Source organism: Anomaloglossus baeobatrachus, chromosome 1, assembly GCF_048569485.1.
Source record: "Anomaloglossus baeobatrachus isolate aAnoBae1 chromosome 1, aAnoBae1.hap1, whole genome shotgun sequence".
Classification (NCBI taxonomy): domain Eukaryota; kingdom Metazoa; phylum Chordata; class Amphibia; order Anura; family Aromobatidae; genus Anomaloglossus; species Anomaloglossus baeobatrachus.
In genome coordinates this window covers 139,131,394-139,154,811 of record NC_134353.1, presented here as the reverse complement: position 1 = coordinate 139,154,811, position 23,418 = coordinate 139,131,394, and the positions used below count along the sequence as shown (strand labels likewise).

The 23,418-nt window shown below is 42.4% G+C and overlaps 1 protein-coding gene and 1 long non-coding RNA gene across 2 annotated transcripts in view; one reads left to right on the top strand and one right to left on the bottom strand.

Annotated features, from left to right (window-relative positions):
• The window catches only part of LOC142290409 (uncharacterized), a 158,334-nt gene that overhangs the window by 23,987 nt on the left and 110,929 nt on the right, over positions 1-23,418 (bottom strand). The gene's annotated exons all lie outside the window — the stretch shown is intronic.
• LOC142290399 (macrophage scavenger receptor types I and II-like) overlaps positions 4,318-23,418 on the top strand; it is a 127,324-nt gene continuing 108,223 nt past the window's right edge. Inside the window, exons 1-3 of the mRNA XM_075334359.1 lie at positions 4,318-4,406; positions 4,596-4,710; positions 15,725-15,832. Of these exons, the coding sequence (XP_075190474.1) occupies positions 4,602-4,710; positions 15,725-15,832 (217 nt within the window). The 5' untranslated portion in view covers positions 4,318-4,406; positions 4,596-4,601. The remainder of the gene's footprint in view (positions 4,407-4,595; positions 4,711-15,724; positions 15,833-23,418) is intronic.

Genomic DNA, 23,418 nt, shown 5'->3' with positions numbered 1-23,418 from the left:
TGTAGCGATCAGCAACTTCACAGCAGGGGCCAGGTCGCTGATGTGTTTCACACACTGCAACATCGCAAACGACATCGCTATTGCGTCACAAAACCGGTGACGTTACAGCGATGTCGTTTGAGATGTTGCAGTGTGTAAACCCAGCTTAAGCCATTATGTCTCTTATCCTACTAGAAAGTCTACAGCAAAACTGATTGGGGAGAGCAGGATCATTCAAGGAAGTTTCCACAGCCCAACGTCTAAAATGGGAGCAATAGTCCACCACTTTATGATTTCCCTGAACCAGCCAGTGAATCACTGATTCAGCCACTGCAACCTTATTTGCATCATTGTAAATGAAACCCAGTGCAGAAAAGAAAGCATTTAAGAGGTAAATATTAGAAAATCATCAGGCAAAGCAAATGCCCAAGCCTGAGCATCCCCATGAAGCAAAGATAACAAGGCCTACACGCTAAGCCTCCCCTCAAGAAGATACAGGACGTAGGTGAAAATACAATTTATTTGAAGATGAAAAAATGAAAAACTTACTTCAGTCCCTGTCAAAGCAGTCTGGTGCTTTAATTTAGGTCCAGAGACAATCTTTGGATTGAACAAAACTTTTGCAGTGGTAATGAGTGCATGTTGTTGCTGTTTAACCCCTAAGGATCTCAGCACATATGAAATATGGGGTGGACTGGTGATAATGTAAAATAAGATTTTACCAAAGACTGATTTACCTGACTGACCTACTTTTTGTACAGACCAGAGCTCCCAGCTGCACGGTCTCTAAAACCCCCTGTGCAGATTGAAACAACCCCAACCAGAAAATTCAGATAACCACTCTGACTAATTGCTACTTAAGCTGTCATCAACGGATCCCCTTACCTCCTTAAGAAACTGGGGTAAGGTGCAAAGTAAGATAAGGTATACCAAAAGAAACTCAAAACCAGGCTGTAGTTCCAAGCAGAGCCCACTTTAGAAATATCACTAGCAAGGAATGAAAGTCTGGGGAGCCTGTAAATAGTTACCCATTTTTTGCCTAGCGGCTTTAGATCATTGTATTTTTTGGGATGTGCGATCCATGTCTTTTTCTTTATAGTGTGATGTAAATAGTTACCCCTGCTGGTTGAAAGAGCAGACCAAATAACATAATATAAAACAGTTGTTGGCAGAAAGGTAATGAATACAAAAATATATCACCAGAGACAAATAGTTCAGAACCTGGACAGCTACTGAACGTGATTGTGGTCCAGTGGAGAGGGAAACAGACCACAAAACAAAAGGCAGCTGGATCAAATCAGAGGCATGACAGTTTTGCTGCTTTTGTGTTGTATTTTTTGTTGCAATTTTGGGGCAGATAACTCTGTTCTACAGCTAAATTGATTCAGGGATTAAAACAGTTGAACATAACTAATTTTGTGCTGCTGAAAACAAATTGAATGCTTAAATTTGCTGATTGGCTCTAATTTTGAAAATCCAGAAGAGGTTGTACTTACTTATGACACCTTTCATGCAGACTTATAAAAAAAATACATATTTATTATTATATCATCATTATTGCCTTGCTAGTAGCTAGTATTTTACATTATCTTTGTAGTCTTTTAAACCTTAAGTATTCTATTTTCTTAGGCTGACTAATCCAAAACTGTAAACTCAGCTCCGATGAACAAATCCAAATTACAGTTGCATCATTTACATTTATAAATGCGCTCTGTATAAGGTATACAGCAAAGGATTGTCTTGTTTTAGTTTCTTAGCATATTGACATGTTTCTTTATGTTTTTTCAGATATCTCTTGTTCTTCCTTTAAAGGGGTTATCTGGCTTATTTTGTCTTTTTCTTGTCATTACACTATTGGGCTACATTGGGGCAGGTAAGTAGATAGTAACTACCTACCTGCCCTGCTGTCAGCCCCTCTCCCCCAGCTCTGCCGCGATTTTGCTGCTTCCTGTGATGTCACGATGACAGGACAGGAGCTTATGCTCGCCTTGTTGATGGGCATTATAGCTGATGTCATGTAGCCGCCCTGCTGGGCGGGTACATAGTGCCGGAGTCCCCGCCCCCCCTTCCCTGCACCCTCCCACACATCCTGTCGTGCAGGAGTCACGCTGCATGCAGCCCCCATGCTGCTGGCGGCGCGCAGGCAGTTGCCACCTTGCTGAACGCTGCCTGTGCTGGGGCTGTGCAGTCAGCACTGTATATCGGATGACTGATTCACGGGCGCTGCGCAGATGGGAGCAATGTATACAGCTACTACAAAGATCACTGGAGAAGCTGCATAGAGAGCGCGTCCCTGCACAGCGCCTGGAAATCAGTCCTCTGACTGCACGGCCCTGCACCAACAGCGATCAGCAGCCACAAGAGTCAGGACACAGGGCACTGAGGGAACAAGGATAGGTGAGAAACTGTGTTTGTTTTTTCTGTGTGTAAAGAATGGCAGAATAAGGGGCAATTCTACAGGAGAGAGCACTGCTACAACAAGAAGAGCCCAAGGGGACATTACTACAGGATGGGCACAAGGAAGTGTCACTGTGAAGTTTGGCATAGGAAGATGCCATGTTAGGTTGAGCTGTAAACAAAGTGTGCATAGAATAATTGGATAATTCAAGAGGAACAAAAATTAGAAAACAAAAAAATGTAGGGGTGTTTTATATAACTATACAGCATTAGCTTAAATTTTTTTTGGGAGTTTATGTTGGACAAATCCTTTACCAAAGCAGATTTTTGCTACATATCCAAAACAGTAACTTTTGCATCTCAAAGGCAAAACCTGACTACCATAATAATGAAATCCTACAACCTGTATTTTGGCTGCAGAATAGAAGATCAGGACAAGAGTTGGGCTCTACACATATGCTTCCATAGATGTGCATCACATATTACCAAGTGGTTGCATGGGAAGAGGCAATCTATACCATTTGCAGTCCCAATGATTTGGAGAAAACCATCCGATCACACTAACAAATGCTATTTCTGCATGGCACCTCCCATTAGGAAGATTAGGAAAGGAGTTTCAGGGAAGAATTGGACTTTAAAGTATCCAAACACTCTATCTGCAATACTCCCAGTACCACATACAGAAGAACAGCTGGATCCAAAAGCAAGAAAACATTTTCGATTGAGACAAGTGAGGAATAAGAGGGAGCTTGGTGTCATGAAGCATCTTCCGCTTATGACCCAGACTTCATGTCAGCAACCTCAACTGAGCCAAACCTTGTTAAAGATTTGGATCTGCAAAGGTCAAACAGCAAATGCAGTAGCAGGATGCAGCCGGCCCCCTATGATAAAGGCAGGGGGAACACAAGTGCAGAATACCGATGAGCCAACGACAGAACAGATACCCCAAAGGGTGCAGAAAAAATATGCAATAAAAAAATATATAAAATGATTATTAATAAAGTTTGGTATTGGTCCATATTTTGACCAAAATACGTAAGCTCGTAACCCAACATCAAGGGTCCCCACACTTACGAGTCCTTACAGTACATTCAAAATCATTCACGGAATTCACCGGGATGTCTGTCTTGTAGGATGCACATATACAGTGGGTACGGAAAGTATTCAGATCCTTTTAAATTTTTCACTCTTTGCTTCATTGCAGTCATTTAATCAATTCAGAAAAGTTCATTTTTTTCTCATTAATGTACACTCTGCACCCCATCTTGACAGAAAAAAACAGAAATGTGGACATTTTTGCAAATTTATTAAACAAGAAAAACTGAAATATCACATGGTAATAAATATTCAGACCCTTTGCTCAGACATTCATATTTAAGTCACATGCAGTCCATTTCCTTGTGATCCTCCTTGAGATGGTTCTACTCCTTCATTGTAGTTCAGCTGTGTTTCATTAAACGCATAGAACTTGATTTGGAAAGGCACACACCTGTCTATATAAGACCTTACAGCTTACAGTGCATGTCAGACCAAATGAGAATCTTGAGGTCAAAGGAAGTGCCCAAGGGGCTCAGAGACAGAATTGTGGCAAGGCACAGATCTGGCCAAGGTTACAAAGGTTTCTGCAGTACTCAAGGTTCCTAAGAGCACAGTGGCCTTCATAATCCTTAAATGGAAAACGTTTGGGACCACCAGAACTCTAACTAGAGATCGTTAAGAGGTGAAGGGGTTAAGGGCTTAAGTAAGTACCTTATATACATAGAATATACACATGATATGTATAAAACAACATTGAATATTCCTAGTAGCCATACTGCAATACTATGGAATGTTTCCTTAGAAAATAAAAACATTGTGCAAAAAATGTGACTCATTTCCCCATGTTGCATAACATCAGTGACTTTTGTGCTAGATTGTCATCTCCCTTTCTTATAAATATAGGACACAAAGAACATTTTGTTTTCTATTGAAAATCCATCAGTTGCATAATATACTTAAAATTCTCCACATTTCTTGTAATTTCATTGCAGGTGAGAGGATTTTCATCTACATTATCTATCTATCTATGTATCATCTATCTTTCCATCTGTCTACATATATCTTTCTATCTATTTCTTTCTTTTTTAAGCTAGTGATGATTCATTCATGTTTTCCATTATTTGAAAAATTCACGCTTTCATTGTGTTTTTTCTAATGTTAATTGTTCTTTCATTTCACAGATTTAAATGGCAAAGTGGTCAAAATCCTCTGGCAATGATGAGGATGCTACATGTCTTGACCAGCTAGACTATAAACAATTGGACGTTCAGTCGGTAAAATCTTTAATACCAGGCGGTACGTTTTTCTTATGTTTTATTACTGTACGAAATCATTGGTAACAATACTTATTAATGATTATTACTATTATTATGTCAGCTTCTTGGCTATGTAGCTATATTCCTCCCAGGAAAATAATTTTGAATGGATGTATAACATGTCCATGGGATATGTCCCCTTGTTCCCCCTATGTCTGTCCTCTAGTCTAGGCTATAAAGTATATATAGTAGATTTGCATCTTTGGTGGACTTGTGTTATGTCAAACTTGTACAAAGTGGAAAAATGTGGAATTCAGTTCTCTCCTTAGATGATTCTACTATTTTTACTCTATGATCTAAAATTGAAACATTGTATTATATGAAATATACTGTTACTTTTTTTTGTATTATTGATACCTGTTACATAGGTTGTCCCCTGAATAGAACCCCTCTACATTTGCCCTATTAGGAATATTGTTCCCCTCACAATCGATTTTGAGCCAAAACAGAGACCTCCTGGTAGACCTGACCTGTCCATGCCTTCATTACCATGTAATGCTACATGTCCTCTGCAGGGTTTTAGAAATGTATGACTTTGTAGTGCTTTTCCCAACAATATCAGATGAATAACGAAAGTTATAGATGTCTCTTTTCATACAACAACCACTTTAACTGGAGCTCATTCACAATGCTTTAAGGTTAACTATGGCTCAATTAAGTTTGATTATGCTATTACTTTTGTTGTGTTGCTCATAACTAAGATTTTCTTACGCTTTAAGAAGGAAGCCTAAACATGGTGCTAAATGTCCTCACATAGCTTATATTCATGTTGACAGTTTACATACTGCTTCATAGAAAGTGTTTTAATTGGTTTGCTCTGCAATTCCACTATTGTACCTATGTGGGTAGGCAGATATTACATCATTAGAAAAACCTTACAATACAATGTCAGACAACTGTCCACTACGATCCTCAAAACACAGCACTATGAATCCAAACTTTAAAAAATTAAAATTACTTGTATAACAGGAAGAGTGATATATATACAATGATGGTCCCAGAATGGGGACAGATATACTAGAATGGTCCCAGAATGGGGGACAGATATACCAGGATTGAGGACAGATATACCATAAATGGAGATATGTATACCAGGATAGGGGACATCTATACATGCATGGTCCCAGAATGGGGGAAAGATATACCAGGATGGGGGGGCATATATACTAAGATGGGGGCATATGTTGTATACCAGGATGGGCCCATGATGGTGAACATATATATACCAGAATGGGAGACTTATATACCAGGATGGTCCGAGGACGGGGAATATATATTCCAGGATGGTCCCAAAAGGGGGACAGATATACCAGTATGGGGGGGCATATATACCAAGATAGGTGGCATACATACCAGGATAAGTTCAGGATGGAGGACATATAAACCATGATGGGGGACAAACAATATATACCAGTATGTGGGACAGTGTATGTCAGAATGGTACTCAATATAAGGTGTGTACATATACAAAGATGAGGGAAATATATACCAGGATGTGATACATATATACTAGGAAGGGGGACATATAGCTGAAGATGGGCCTGGCATGGGGGGACATATATACCAAGATGGGCCCAGATGGTCCCAGGATAGGGGACATATATACCAGGATGGGGGGCATAGATACCATAATGGGGTACATAAATAATAATAATAATAATAATAATAATAATAATTGTATTCATTTATATAACGCTATTAATTCCACAGCGCTTTACATATATTGGCAACACTGTCCCCATTGGGGCTCACAATCTAGAGTCCCTATCTGTATGTCTTTGGAGTGTGGGAGGAAACCAGAGTACCCAGAGGAAACCCACACAAACACAGAGAGAACATACAAACTCCTTGCAGATGTTGTCCTTGGAGGGATTTGAACCCAGGACCCCAGCGCTGCAAGGCTGCAGTACTAACCACTGAGCCACCGTGCCACCCATATATCAGATGGGTCCAGGATGGGAGACATATATAACAAGATGGGGGACAGGCAATACATCCCAGAATGTGGGACAGTATATTATTCCAGGTTGGGGGACATATATGCCAGAAGGGTCACAGGATGGGAGCAGTATATAATAGGATGGGGCCCAGGATGAAAGTCAGTTATACCAAGAAGGAGGACATACTATATATTGAAATTGGGACATATATACCATGATAGGCCCAGTATGGGGGACATATATAGTAGAATGAACCCAGGAAGGGGGCATATATACCAGGATGGGTGACATATATACCTGAAATACCTGGAAGAGGCTCAGGATAAGGGACATTAGTACAAGATGGGTGACATTATCACATAATGAAGAAGAAGGAGGGGCAACATACATGTATTTCTTAGATTTAGAAAGCTACATGGGCCAGTACATCTAACCAACATTCAGATAGGTGGGAATGGGGGGTGCAGATCTAAATCAGACCCTAGATACACTACAGAGGTGTGTGTGTGTGTGTGTGTGTGTGTGTGTGTGTATATCTATCTATCATAAATATATATATGTATATATATATATATATATATATATATATATATACATACACTCCCTGACAGAGGTTCTGTCGCTTATCCATGTTATGTAAATAAAAGCTTATAACCTGACTTTAAATTCATCCATTGGTTTTATAAATTACTCTTTTGAAAGCTGAAACCCTCCTAAATTTGGTTTAGGTTATGCAAATAATGTTGCTGTAAAGCTGAAATATTGATCATTTAATGAACACAGAAATGTCAGATTTTGGCAAGACAAAGGTTTTGTTGCCCACAGAAAGTAATGTGAAATTCAAACAAATAATTAACTTCTAATACAAAGATATGTTACATAACATTGGTGAATGAAGTTGTTACAGCCATATTTAATATGTTGTGTGACTTCCATGAGCTTGAAGTACTGCATCCATGCGGTTCAACAATGAATCATACAATTTATTGATGAAGTCATCAGAAATAGCAAAGAATGCAGTCTCTTACATGCCTCCCAGAGTTCATCTAGATTCTGTGGTTTTGTCTTTCAAGCTTCCTCTTTCGCCCTACCCATGCTCAATGATATTCATGTCTGGTGAATGGGATGACCAGTCCTAGAGCACATTTATCTTCTTTGCCAGGAGGAACTTTGTTGTAGAGATAGATGTATGATATGGAGCACCATCCTGCGCAGAATTTAACTCCTTTTATGATTGGGAATGTAAGAGGTAGCTAATACTTCTTGATATTTTAGACTATTGATATATCCTTCCACCTTGCAAATGTTTCGCAGACCCCCATACTGAATGTAACCCCAAACCATAATCTTTCCACCACCAAACTTAACTGTTTTCTGGGTGTATTTTGGATCCATACGGGCTCCAGTAGGTCTCCTGCAGTATTTGCGGCGGCTGTCGTGTAATTTAACTGAAGATTCATTAGAGAAATCCACCTTCTGCCACTTTTCAAGCGTCCATTTGTTTAGCAGGCTGTAGGACTTGGCAAACGCCACACGTTTTTAATTGCCTTTTGTTTAGTGCTGGCTTCTGGGCACTGATTCGGCCATGGAGGCCATTTCGAGACAGAATCCTACAAACTGTTCTAATTGACACAGGGACTTGAGGTGACCAGGCCTGTTGGAGCTCTGCTGCAGTGGAAGAAGAGCTGGTTTTGGATTTTCTAACCAAGAAACGTTTCTCCTCAGCAGTTGTCTTGTGGGGTCTGCCGGACCTAGGCTTGTCAAATACATCTCCAGTCTTTTCAAATCTTTTTTAATTCTTTATACTTGATGCTGAGACACATTAAAGGTGCCAGACACCTCTGCAGTGGATCTGGTGTTCAGCCTCTTGATAATCAAGGCTTTGGTCGCAGGGTGGATTTTTGGCATGTTGTCAGAGGTCAAGTTGCAGTTCAAGTGAAGGTCTGGGGTGCTGGTTTTCTTTTTATACACACCCACTAATTAACTGATCATTTAGTGAGCACAGGTGAGGATGTAAACTAGGATTTGGGTGCATTATATGGCACGGCGACAAAACTTTTGTCTTGCCAAAACCTGACCTTTCTGTGTTCATTAAATGATCAATATTTCAGCTTTGTAGCAACTTTATTTTCATAACCTAAACCAAATTTGGGAGGGTTTCAGCTTTCAAAAGAGTAATTTATAAAACCAATGGATGAATTTAAAGTCAGGGTATAGGCTTTTATTGAAATAACATGGATAAGCGACAGAACGTCTGTCAGGAAGTATATATATATATATAGATATATATATACATATATATATATATATATATATATATATATATATATATATATATATATATATATATATATATATATATATATATATAATCGTACAGTGGGGGAAATAAGTATTTGATCCTCTGCTGATTTTTTAAGATTGCCCACTGACAAAGACACACTCAATAATTTTAAGGGTAGGTTAATTTTTACAGCTAGTGATTCAATTTCTAAATTATATTAATTTATTTGCATTTTGCAGAGAGAAATAAGTATTTGATCCCTCTGGCAAACAAGACTTAATACTTGGTGGCAAATCCCTTGTTGGCAAACACAGCAGTTATACATCTTTTGTAGTTGATGATGAGGTTTCCGCACATGTCAGAAGGAAATTTGGTCCACTTCTCTTTGCAGATTATCTCTAAATCATTAAGAGTTCGAGGCTATCACTTGGCAACTCTGAGCTTCAGCTGCCTCCATATTTTTTCTATGGGATTAAGGTCTGGAGACTGGCTAGGCACCTCCATGAGCTTCATGTGCTTCTTTTTGAGCGACTCGTTTGTTGCCTTGCCTGTATGTTTGGATTACTGTTGTGCTGGAAGATCCAACCATGACCTATTTTTAATGTCCCGGTGCAGAGAAGAAGGTTGTTACTCAGGATTTTAAGGAACATAGCATCATCCATTGTCCCATTGATGTGGTGAAGTAGTCCTGTGCCCTTAGTAGATAAACATCCCCAAAACATAATGTTTCCACCTCCATACTTGACAGTGGGGATGGTGTTCTTTGGGTAATAGGCAGCATTTCTCTTCCTCCAAATGAGGAGAGTTGAGGTAATGCTAAAGAGCTCAATTTTCGTCTCATCTGACCAAGGCACCTCCTCCCAATCCCTCTGAGAATCATCCAGGTGTTCATTGGCACACTTCAGATGGGCCTGTGCTTTCTTGAGCAGTGGGACTTTACAAGTACTGCAGGATTTTAATCCATTACGGCGTGATGTGTTACCAATGGTTTTCTTGGTGACAGTGGTGACAGTGATCCCAGCTGCCTTGAGATCATTAATAAGTTCCTCCCGTGTAGTTTTAGGCTGATCTCTCACCTTCTTCATGCTCCTGGATTCTCCATGAGGTGAGATTTTGCAAGGAGCTCCAAATCTATGTCGACTGAAAGTCATTTTGTATTTCTTCCATTTTGTCACTATTGCACCAACCGTTGTCTCCTCACCCAGCATATTACGTATGGTTTTGTAGCCCATTCCAGCCTTGTGCAGGTCTATGGTCTTGTCCCTGGCATCACTGGAAGGCTCTTTGGTCTTGTCCATGTTGTAGAGGTTAGAGTCTGACTGATTAATTGAGTTTGTACAGGTCTTACTGCTCTGTAGGAACCAGAACTCAATGGTTGGTAGGGGATCAAATACTTATTATTCTTTGCAAAATGCAAATAAATTTATAAATTTATACAACGTGATTTTCTGGATTTTATTTTGGATATTCTATCGCTCACTGTTGAAATTAACCTACCCTTAAAATTATAGATTGTTCATGTATTTCTAAATAGGCAAACTTACAAAATCAGCAAGGGATCAAATAATTATTTCCACCACTGTATAAACAGTTCAATTCAGAAGTTTACATACAGTATCTTAAAATACACATATACATGTTGTTTTCATTATCTGACATGAAATCAGACTAAACCTTTCCTGTTTTAGGTCAATTAGGAATCAGATCACCAAAATTATTTATATTTGCCAAATGCCAGAATAATGAGAGAGAAAATGTTTTAAGGCATTTTTTATAACTTTCTGCAAAGTCAAAAGCTTACAAACACTAAAGGGTGCTTTACTCGCTGAAACATCGCTAGCAATTGCTAGCGATGTTGCGCGCGATAGCACCCTCCCCCGTCGTGTGTGCGATATTGTGTGATCGCTGCCGTAGCAAACATTATCGCTACGGCAGCGTCACACGCACTTACCTGGTCAGCGACATCGCTCTGGCTGGCGATCCTCTTCCTTTCTAAGGGGGCGGTTCGTGCGGCGTCATAGCGACGTCACACGGCAGCTGTCCAATAGCAAAGGAGGGGCGGAGATGAGTGGCTGGAAAATTCCGCCCACCTCCTTCCTTCCGCATTGCCGGTGGACGGAGGTAAGGAGATGTTCGTCGCTCCTGCGGTGTCACACATAGCGATGTGTGATGCCGCAGGAACGAGGAACAACATCTCTACTAAGCAGACAATGATATTTGGTTTTTGGATGACCTTTCCAAAACCAACGATTTTTGTCTCTTTTGCGATCGTTTAAGGTCACTCGTACGTGTCACACGCTGCGATGTCGCTAACAACGCCGGATGTGCGTCACAAACACCGTGACCCCGATGATAAATCGTTAGCGATATCGCAGCGTGTAAAGCCCCCTTAAGAGTACCATGCCTTTAAACATTATGGGACAGCCCATATGATGATGTCATGTCTTTGGAAGCTTCTGATACGTTTATTGGCAAATATCTGAGTTAATTAAAGACACACCAATGGATGTATTTTAATGCACACCTGAAACCCACTGCTTCTTTGTGCAGCATCATGGGAAAGTCAAAAGAAATCAGCCATGATCTCAGAAGGAGAATTGTGGACTTGCACAAGTCTGGTTCATCCTTGGGTGCAAATTCTAGGTACCTGAAGGTGCCTTGTTCATCTGTGTAAACATTTATATGCAAGTACAAACAAGATGGGAATATCCAGCCATCATACCGCTCAGGAAGGAGACAGGTTCTGTGTACCAGGGATGAATGTGCTTGGTAAGACATGTGCATATCAAACCAAAAGCAAAAGCAAAGGACCTTGTGAAGATGCTGAAGCAACCTAGCAACATTGTGTCATTAACCACAGTGAAACGAATACTGTATCAACATGGGCTGAAAGGCCACTGTGCAAGGAAGAAGCCATTACTTCAAAAGAAAAAGAAAAAAAGCCAAATTAATGTTTGCAAATGCACACATGAACAAAGACCTTAATTTTGGGAGACATCTCCTTTCCACTGACAAAACCAAAAGTGAACTGTTTGGCCACAATGACCATCTTTACATTTGGAGGAAAAAAGGAAAAGCTTTGAAGCCTAAGAACACCATCTCAACAGTGAAACACGTGGGTGGCAGCATGGTGTGAGTTTTTTTTTGCTGCAGGAAGGACTGGTGCACTTCACAAAATAGATGGAATCATGAGGAAAGAAGATTGTGTGGCAAAACTGAAGCAACATCTCAAGACATCAGCCAGGAACTTAAAGCTTGGGCAGAAATGGGTCTTCAAATGGACAATAACCCAAAGCATACTGCCAAAGTGGTTGTAAGTGGCCATAGGATAACAAAGTCAACATTTTGAACTGGCCATCATAAAACCCTGATCTCGATCCTATTGAAAATTTATGGGCAAAGCTGAAAAGGCAGGTGCGTGCAAAGCGACCTACAAACATGACCCCAGTTCTGTCAGGAGGAATGGGCTCAAATTCCTACTAACTATTGTGAGAAACTTGTGTAAGGATATCCAAAATGTTTCACCCAAGTCATACAGTTTAAGGGCAATGGTACCAAATACTAATGAAATGTATGTAAACTTTTAACTTTGCAGAAAGTAATAAAAAATGCCTTGAACCATACTTTCTCGCTCATTATTCTGGCATTTCGCAAATATAAATAAATTTAGTAATCCTAATTGACCTAAAGCGGGAAAGGTTTATTCTAATTCCATGTCAGATACTGAAAAAATCATGCATATGTGTCTTTTAAGAGGTATGTAAACTTCTGGTTTCAACTGAGTATATATATATATATATATATATATATATATATATATATATATATATACACACACACATACAGTATATATTTATATATATATTATATATATATAAAAAAATAATATATATATATAAATATATATATATATATATATATATATTAGTGCGAGAAGTATGCATTTGATACACAGCCAATATTGCAAGTTTTCCCACCTACAAAAAATGGAGAGGTATGAAGCTTTTATCATAGGTACACTTCAACTGTGACAGGCAGAATAAAAAAAATCCAGAAAATCACGTTTTTAAATATAAGTGCATTTCAATAAATTAGAATATCATCAAAAAGTTTCCATATTTTTCAGATTATAAAACACACTTTTCCTCTCAAAAATTTGGGAGGAAAATGAGGGATGCGTCTTAAAATCCGAACATAGCTTACCGGAAGGTGGAGAATTGGCATGGGGGGCTGTCTGTCTCTCTGTTTGGGCAGGTGGCCGGCTGGCTGCCTCTTTGTGTGGACAGGCGGCCGGCTGGCTGCCTCTCTATGCGGGCAGGTGGCCGTCTGGCTGCCTCCCTGTGCGGGCAGGCGTCCGGCTGGCTGCCTCTCTGTGTGAGCAGGAGGCCAGCTGGCCACCTTTCTGTGTGGACAGGTGGCCAGCTGGCTGCCTCTCTGTGTGGGCAGGTGTCCGGCTGGCTGCCTCTTTGTGCAGGCTGTGGTGGCTGTGTTGGCAGAGGAAGTTGTGGTGGTTGCATGGCTGGTGTCCCAGATGCTCTGGCTTCAAATGATGGCACCTGGAATCAGCGCGTGCGCAGATGGAGCTCTCGGCTGAGAGCTCCATCTGTGCACGTGCCGCTCCGGACACCATTTCTTTGAAGCCTGAACTGCTGACAGAGCATCTGGGACACCCGTCGCACCGGCCTGCTCTACAAAGCCACTGCAGCTTCCACTGTCAGAACAGATCTAAAACTGCCAGCACAGTCCCACCGCTGCCAGCACAGACCCACCGCTGCCAGCACAGAGCCCATTGCTGCCAGCACAGACCCCACTGATGCCAGCACTGACCCCACCAGCACTGCCCCTGCCTCCTGTGACTCCACTCCACCATCGCTGCTGCCCCCCTCCGGTAAGACAACACCAGAGTATAAGACGGACACTATTTTTTTTATCTCTAAATTTGGGGTGCGCCTTATAATCCGGTGCGTCTTATAAAACAAAAAATATGGTAATTTATTTTAATAATTCAGAACAAAAATGGAAACTCGTATATTATATAGAGTCATTTCACACAGGGGGATCTATTTCAGGTGTTTTTTTCTGTTAATGTTGATGATTATGGCTTACAGTCAAAGAAAACCCAAAAGTCATTCTCTCAGAAAATTATAATATTCTATAAGACCAACTGTAAAAAAATGATTTTAAGCTCAGAAATGATGGCCTACTGAAAAGTCTGTATAGTAAATTCACTCAATACTTGCTCAGGGCTCCTTTTGCATGGATTACTGCATCTATGTGGTGTGGCATGGAGGTGATCAGCCTGTAGCACTGCTGAGGTGTTATGGAAGCCCATGTTGCTTTGATAACAGCCTTCAGCTCATCTGCATTGTTGGGTCTGGTGTCTCTCATCTTCCTCTTGACAATACCCCATAGATTCTCTATGGAGTTTAGGTCAGGCAAATTTGCTGGCTATCAAGCACAGTGATACTGTGGTTATTAAACCAGGTATTGGTACTTTTGGCATTGTGGACAAGTGCCAAGTCTTGCTAGAAAATGAATTTTCCATCTCCAAAAAGCTTGTCGGCAGAGGGAAGCATGAAGTGCTCTAAAATGTCCTGGCAGACGGCTTCCCTGACTTTAGTCTTGAAAAAACACAGTGGACCTACACCAGCAGATGACATGGCTCCTTAAACCATCACTGATTGTGGAAACGTCACACTAGACCTCCATTAGCTTGGATTGTGGCCTCTCCACTCTTCCTCCAGACAGTTCTTTTTCTCCCTGGCCTAGGTTAGACGCTTCTGGAGTTGTCTACTGGTCATGAGTGGCTTGACACAAGGAATGCGACAGTTGTAGCCCATGTCCTGGATACGTCTGTGTGTGGTGGCTCTTGAAGCACTGACTCCATCAGCAGTCCAATCTTTGTAAATCTCTCCCCAATTTTTGAATAGCCTTTTCTTAACAATTATATCCAGGCTGCGGTTATCCCAGTCGCTTGTTCACCCTTTTCTACCACACTTTTTCCTTCCACTCAACGTTCCATTATTATGCTTGGATATAGCACTCTGTGAACAGCCAGCTTCTTTAGCAATGAACTTTTGTGAGCTACACTCCTTGTGGAGTGTGTTAATGACTGCCTTCTGGACATCAGTCAAGTCAGCAGTCTTCGCCAAGATTGTGTTTCTTACTGAACCAGACTAAGGGACCATTTCAAACGTTTAAGAAGCCTTTGCAGGTGTTTTGTGTTAATTATTCCATATTTTTCAATATTTGTGAGTTTAAAATCATTTTTTCTGTTGCCCCTATAAAATATTCTACATTTTCTGAGATAATGACTTTTAAGCTTTTCATTGGCTGTAAGCCATAGTCATCAACAAAACATTAACAAAAATAAACACTTGAAATAGATCCCTCTGTGTGTAATGAATGATATAATATATGTGTTTCCCCTTTTGTATTGAATTACTAAAATAAATTAACTTTTTGATGATATTCTAATTTTTTGAGAAGTACTTGTATGTCCCCCATCCTGATTTATATGTCCCCATCCTGATATATATGTCCATCATCCTGTCCCTCATCACAATAATATATGTGGTCATTTCGGTAAATGCAAGTGGTATGGCATCTCTCTATTTTATTATATAAATAGGACAACAAACAGAGGGCCATAAGGCACATGGAGGGCAGGAGGACACTTGTGTTGCTGAAGCAACTATTTAATATTTAGATATTTAGATTTGTTTCACATTAGAAAATAGAGAATTAAATATCATCCTTATTTTTTTTAGGTAACACAATGAAAAGTATTGAAAAGAAACTGAAGATTGCCATTGTGGCCGTTGTAATACTGTACATTATTGTCCTGGGCCTTCTTATCTTCACTATTAAATTAAAAGGTATTGTATAATATAATGTAATTGAATCACTGACAGAAAAAGGCCCCTGTGCAAAACAATATATGGGCCCTATGCAGTCCAAGAGCTCATCAAAATGTACAATTCCAACTGCTATGGAGGTAGAAATGCCCCCCTTACCTTTTGGGCCCCTTTGCGGCCGCACAGACTGCACCAATGATATGTCCGCCCCGAATTGAATATTTGCTTAAGGAGACCGACCAGTAGATGTTTATATAAGTCTCTTGGTTTACATGAAAAGGTATAATCACTCTAAGGGGTACTTTACACGCTGTGACATCGCTAGCGATTGCTAGCGATGTTGAGCGCGATAGTAACCGCCCCTGTCGCACATGCGATATGCGGTGATAGCTGCCGTAGCGAACATTATCGCACGGCAGCTTCACATGCACATACCTGGTCGGCGACGTCGCGGTGACTGCCGAATAATCCCTCCTTCAAGGGGGAGGTGCGTTCGGTGTCACTGCGATGACACCGCGATGTCACCAAGCGGCCGGCCAATAGAAACGGAGGGGCGGAGATGAGCGGGACGTATCATCCAGCCCACCTCCTCCCTTCCGCATTGCCGGCGGGACGCAGGTAATGAGATGTTTGTCGTTCCTGCGGTGTCACACATAGCGATGTGTGGTGTTGCAGGAACGACAAACAACATTGTACCGGCAGCAGCAACAACATTATGGAATGGAGCGACGTGATTTTTCATGTTTTTGCGATCGGTGATCGTCGCTCCTAGGGTTTACACGTTGCGATGTAGGTAACGGTGCCAGATGTGCGTCACTAACGACGTGACCCCGACGATATATTGTTACTGATGTCGCAATGTGTAAAGCCCGCCTTAGATTAGCCCAAGTCTGCACTACATTTGTTGACTTTGTAAAGATTCACACTGGAATGGAATTCAATTCAGACATAACTGCATGCATAATACTGTAGCTATTGCCTTAGGTGAGACTCAAAGCCAGGACTCCAATGTTACAAAGCAATAGTGCAGACCACTGACCACCAGTATAACCATCACACGGTATATTTTTTAACACTTTTAATTGATTTACAGTGTTTTCTGTGTATTATGTGTATATAATTGTGGCCAAAAGTTTTGAAACCAACACATATTTTGTTTTTCACAAAGTTTGCTACATCAGTATTTTTATGTATTTTAGCCACATACTGCATTTCTATTGTTTATGTAGTACAATTATCAGCATTTCATACATTTTTACACTTTTATTGAATAATTCATCAAGTTTATTCAAGACTCAATATTTACAGTGACAAGTCTTAAGGTCCAGTCACACGTAACGAGATCGTGAACGAGATCGCTACTACGTCACACTTCCTGGGTCGTTGCTGAGTCGTTATTGAAATCGCATGTAGGGTGTCACACATAACGACTTTAGGAACGAGCATGCGTTACGTATAACTATCTTTCAAATCGTTGGGACCCTGTCACACAGCAACTATGTTAACGATTCCGATCCCATTAAGGGCGTAGTGAAACGCAGTGAGCCACGTAGGCGTGCATTTTTTCGTCGCCTTTTCCATACCCCCTCCGCTTTGATTGGTGGCCAATACTGCGTTCTCATTGGGCGGCCGGATGGGCGTCGCCTTTTCCACACTAACGATGCAGTAGTGTTCTCAGTGCTAACCAATCGGTGCAGAGAGGGGCGCGGAAATGGTGACGTAACTACACGCTATTGTTCTCAGCGCCAACCAATCGGTGCAGAAGGGGCGTGGAAACGGGGACGCAACTACACGCCTTCGTGCATCTCATCTAGGTCTTCAACGAAATCGTTAGTAGGGTGTCAAACATACAGATCCATTCAGCCCAGCAGGACTCCAACGAGCCAAATATGGCCCAAGCTGTTCGGCATCGATCAGCGATTTCGCAGCAGGGGGTGAATCGTTGGTACGTGTCAAACGTGACGAGATTGCTATTAAAGTCGTTTTTGCGTCACAGAAACTGTGACGTAGTAACGATCTCGTTCACGATCTCGTTATGTGTGAAGTGGCCTTTATTTTTTAAGACTTCTGCAATGGCAGCTGGATATCAGATTCTGGGCCAAATCCTGACTGATGACAACCCATTCTTCTGTAATCAGTGCTTGTATCTTATCACAATTTCTGTTTGTCCCTCCACTTTTTGAGGATTTACCATAAAGTCTCAGTGGGATTAAGATTAGAGATGAGCGATCTGGCCGTGGTTCGGCTCGAGTTCGGTTCATCGAACGGAGGTCTCGTTCGAGTTCAGTTCGGCGAACATTCGACGAACCGAACTCGAACCAATAGGATATAATGGGAGGCAATCACAAACACATAAAAACGCATTATAAATGTACACATACAGTTAATAAACATTGCCATAACACTTACCGGTCCCCGTGATCCCTCTTGCACTCTGTCTCCTGCCGCTATTCCATCCGATGATCGCTGAATCCTCCCGGTGACCAGAACTGCCAGCAGTGAGGCAGGACCTATCAAGACGTCAAAATAGCCATGTGACCAGTCACGTGGCTATTATCTCATTGGCTACAGACTGCTCACATGACTATGACGCGTCATGTAGGACCTGTCATTGCACTCTCCGGTACACGGTGCACATTTTTGTATCGCCGTGTACCGGCGACATGCTCTAGCACACGGTCGACTCCCTGTTCCGTTAGGGACCGGCTGACACAGCCGGTCATTAACAGAGATCACCGTTGCCATAGCAACGCAGTTAGCGGTGACGTCACCGCTAACCGCGGCTCCGGGAATCACATGATCGGAGCCCTGTTGCTATGGTAACGCGTCTGTCACCGCCAGCAGCCAGCAGCACTGATCTCTCACGGAGTGAAGGCTGCACGGGAAGCAGCGTCTTCCCCCATGCAGCAGTGATGGAGCAGAGCTGCATTTGTTGAATGAGAAAGACAGAAGACCATGGATCGTGGAGGGCTGACAGGGGGTAATAAAGATGGAGTCTCTAATGTGTCTGTGTATTTATTTCTATTAAAGTATTTTTTCTCTGTGTGGTGTTTTTTTTAACCCTTTATTGGAGATTCTTAATGGCCGGGTCAAACGTGCCTGACATTAAGAATCTCTGGCTTAATACTGGCTAGTAAAACAAAGCCAGTATTAACTCATGATTACCCAACAAGCCACCCGGCTCCAGGGCTGTTGGAAGAGTTGGATACAGCGCCAGATGATGGCGCTTCTATGAGAGCGCCATTTTCTGGGGCGGCTGCGGACTGCAATTCGCAGCAGAGGCGCCCAGAAACCTCGGGCTAACCTGTGCTGTGGATTCCAATCCCCAGCTGCCTAGTTGTACCTGGCTGGACACAAAAATGGGGCGAAGCCCACGTCATTTTGTTTTTTAATTATTTAATTAAATAAGTGAAATAATTAAAAAAAACGGGCTTCCCTATATTTTTGGTTCCCAGCCGGGTACAAATAGGCAACTGGGTGTTGGAGGCAGTCCGTGGCTGCCTGCTGTACCTGGCTAGCATACAAAAATATGGCAAAGCCCACGTCATTTTTTTGGTGGGCAAAAAACTTCTGCATACAGTCCTGGATGGAGTATGCTGAGCCTTGTAGTTCTGCAGCTGCTGTCTGCTCTTCTCCATACATACAGACAGCAGCTGCATAACTACAAGGTTCAGCATACTCCATCCAGGACTGTATACAGAAGTTTTTTGACCCCTGAAAAAATTATGTGGGCTTCGCCATATTTTTGTATGCTAGCCAGGTACAGCAGGCAGGTACGGCTGCCCCCAACCCCCAGTTGCCTATTTGTACCCGGCTGGGAACCAAAAATAAAGGGAAGCCCTTTTTTTATTATTTCATGAATTTCATGAAATAATTAGAAAACAAATGACGTAGGCTTCGCCCCATTTTTGTGTCCAGCCAGGTACAACTAGGCAGCTGGGGATTGGAATCCGCAGCACAGCTTGGCCTGAGCTTTCTGGGCCCCACTGCTGCGAATTGCAGTCTGCAGCCGCCTCAGAAAATGGCACTTTCATAGAAGCGCCATCTTCTGGCGCTGTATCCAACTCTTCCAGCACCTGCCTGCTATACCTGGCTAGCATACAAAAATATGGCGAAGCTCACGTCCTTTTTTGTAGTTTTTTGGCAAAAAAAATAAAAAATGCTTCCCTGGATTTTCCATTGCCAGTGAAGGTAACACCAAGCAGTGGGGGTTAGCAGCCAGTAGCTGCTTGGATTACCCTTAGCTAGCAATACAAAAAATGCAGCGGGAGCCCATATATATTTTTTATTTAAATAACTAAAAACATAATGGGCTTCCCTGTATTTTGATTGCTGGACATCACAGTGCTGTAAAAATAAATCTTTAAAAAAATGACGTAGCGCTCCGCGGTATTTTTGATTCTCAGCGCAGATAAAGCAGACAGCTATGGGTTGCCACCCCCATCTGCCTGCCGTTACCTTGGTTGGCAATCAAAATACAGGGAAGCCCATTAATTTTTTCTATTTAAAAAATAGTTAAAAAAAAAAATGACGTTGGGTCCCCCCATTTTTGATAGCCAGCTAGGGTAAAGCAGACGGCTGTAGCCTGAAAACCACAGCTGGCAGCTTTACCGTGGTTGGGGATCCAATGTGGAGGTCCCCCCAGGCTCTTTTTTTATAATTATTTTATAAATATTAATAATTATACAAAAAAATAGGGTCCTCCCAAAATTGGATCATCAGCCAAGGTAAAGAGGACAGCTGTGGTCTGGTATTCTCAGGGTGGGAAGGTCTATAGTTATTGGGCCTTCACAGCCTAAAAATAGCAGGCCGCAGGCACCTCAGACGTGGCGCATCCACTAGATGCGCCAATCCTGGCGCTTCACCCCAGCTCATCCCGTGCCCTGGTGCAGTGGCAAACGGGGTAATAAATCGGGTTGATACTAGCTGTAAAGTCACCTGAGATCAAACCCAGCAGTTTGTGATGTCATGGCGTCTATTAGATACCCAACATCATAAACTGTCAGTACTAACAAAAAAAAAATCGACAAAAGAAATTTATTTGAAAAAACAGTCCCCAAAACATTTCCTCTTTCACCAATTTATTGTAAGAAAAAAAATAAAGGGGTCCCACGATGACTCTGGACCGTCTAGAATATGGGGGGGAGACACTCAGGGAACGTATCCCCCATTTTCTAGGAGTGCGGACCCTTCATGTGAGGAGTGTGGGTGCAATGAATCTGCACTCACTCTCCCCGGGTCCACAGCAGCAGAGTCCATGTCGTAATGGTTGCTACCAAAGCTGCAATGCCCTGCTCATGAGGTAAGGGCATGCCTAATCAGGAGAACTATTCTACATTTCCAAATATTGGTATTTGCTGATATTATTGCTATTCCACCTACTATATATTGGGGATAGGATCTTGGAAATGGAATACCCCTTTAAGTCCAGTTATCCAGCTGAATGAATACTAAACAACAGAGCTCGCTATTTAGATGTGTTTTCTTGTGGCGTATAATGGACTATTATGTTTGGTACTCGTTCAGCAGGGAAACTATAAAAGCAAATCCCTCCATTTGGAAATGTAGTATATAGCTCTCCTGATCAATTATGTTCCTTACCTCATGAGCAGGGCATTGCAGTAATAATAATAATTTATTAATTTATATAGCGTTATTAATTCCATAGCGCTGTATGTCTTTGGAGTGTGGGAGAAAACCAGAGTACCCGGAGGAAACCCACGCAAACACGGGGAGAACATACAAACTCCTTGCAGATGGTGCCCTTGGTGAGAATTGAACCCAGGACCTCAGCGCTGCAAGACTGCAGTGCTAACCACTGAGCCACCGTGCCGCCCATATTGCTTACAGATACATAATCACCACTCACTGTGTCTGAACACAGGAAGCTGAGCTGACAGCCGCTCTGTGCATGCGGCAGCGTCTATTGTGAAGGACAGGGTCGTGGGGGGATCAACGCTGCACAGGTACTGTGGGACATCGGGGAACACCGGTGGGTTATAGGGGGTGACCTTGCAGGGCCTGGGGAGGAGTTTTCTGTCGCATGTGTCATGGCACATGCGACAGAAATCAGAGGAGTAGGGTGAATGCGGCCGGCGCACTGCTGTGCGCGCGGCCATCTTGGATTTCTGGGAGGGCATCAGGGGGGGCACTTTGGCGACACCGGGGGACCGGAGGGGACCGGGGAGGAGATTTATCATGTTTGTTCATACCAGATGGGAGATAAATAATTTTTTACCGGCGCTGTCATTTACTGTAAGGTGATCATCGGTATACGGTGTATACCTGTGATCACGTGAGCAGGGACCGGAAAAACCGTCCTGAATCATGATCTCCAGGGTCTCAGCTAGCCCTGAAACCCCGGAGATTTTCTGACGCTGGGGGGCGTTATTCACTTATTTCTGCCTGCTGTTTATAAACGGCAGATCAGAATAAGGCTACATTCACAGGACCGATCCATTTTTGTGGTCTGCAAAAAACAGTCCGTTTTTTTTCACGGGTGCATCCGTGTGGCATCCGTTTCCGTTCCGTAGACGGTCCGTATGTCATCTGTTTGTCATCCGTGTGCCTTCCGTTTTTTTTGTGTACTGCAAAAAAACTGAAGGAGGGAAAATACATAAATTTACCCAGGATCCATAGCTTCAACCTACATGAGGCGGTCACATGTTCACTCCAGTGCCATTTTCTACTGCTTTTCACAGCGTAGAGCGCTCTGGTGATTTTCCTGTGCTTGTACACTTCATATCAGTGTTTTCTGTCATTATAATGGCAGAAAGACACATAATGTCCCACTCTCCTGCATTTTGTAATTTTGCACCCCTTGGTGCCTTTCATGTGGCACTAAGGGGTGCTTAGCTTTGTATTTAGCCAAAAAAAATGACGTAGGGTTCCCCCTATTTTTGTAACTAGCTAGGGTAAAGCAGCTGGCTGCAGCCTGCAGACCACATCTGGCAGCCTCACCTTGGCTGGTAATCCAAAACTGAGGGCACGCTGTTATTGTAAATTAAATAAATAATTTAAAAAAAAAAACACGTAGGGGTCCCCCCAAAATTGGATCACCAGCCAAGGTAAAGCAGACAGCTGGGGTCTGATATTCTCAGACTAGGGAGGTCCACGGTTATTGGACTCTCCCCAGCCTAAAAATAGCAGGCCGCAGCCGCCCCAGAAGTGGCGCATCCATTAGATGCGCCAATCTTGGTGCTTCGCCCCAGCTTATCCCGTGCCCTGGTGCGGTGGCAAACGGGGTAATATATGGGGTTAATACCAGATGTGTAATGTCCCCTGGCACCAAGCCCTGGGGTTGGTGAGGTCAGGCGTCTATCAGATACCCGACATCACCAACCCAGTCAGTAATAAAAAAAAATAGACGACAAACACATTTTTATTTGAAAAAACACTCCCCAATACATTCCCTTTTTAACCAATTTATTAGAAAGAAAAACAAATCCAGGTCTGGTGTAATCCGAGGGGTTGCCATGACGATCCACACTGTCCCAGTCAATGAAGAGCAGGATGTTCCCCATTGGCTGGGAGAGCAGTGCAGTGACCTGAGCTAACATCAATGGGTCAGCCCAGGTCACTGCAGGGGATGACAAGTGCTGCTGTCA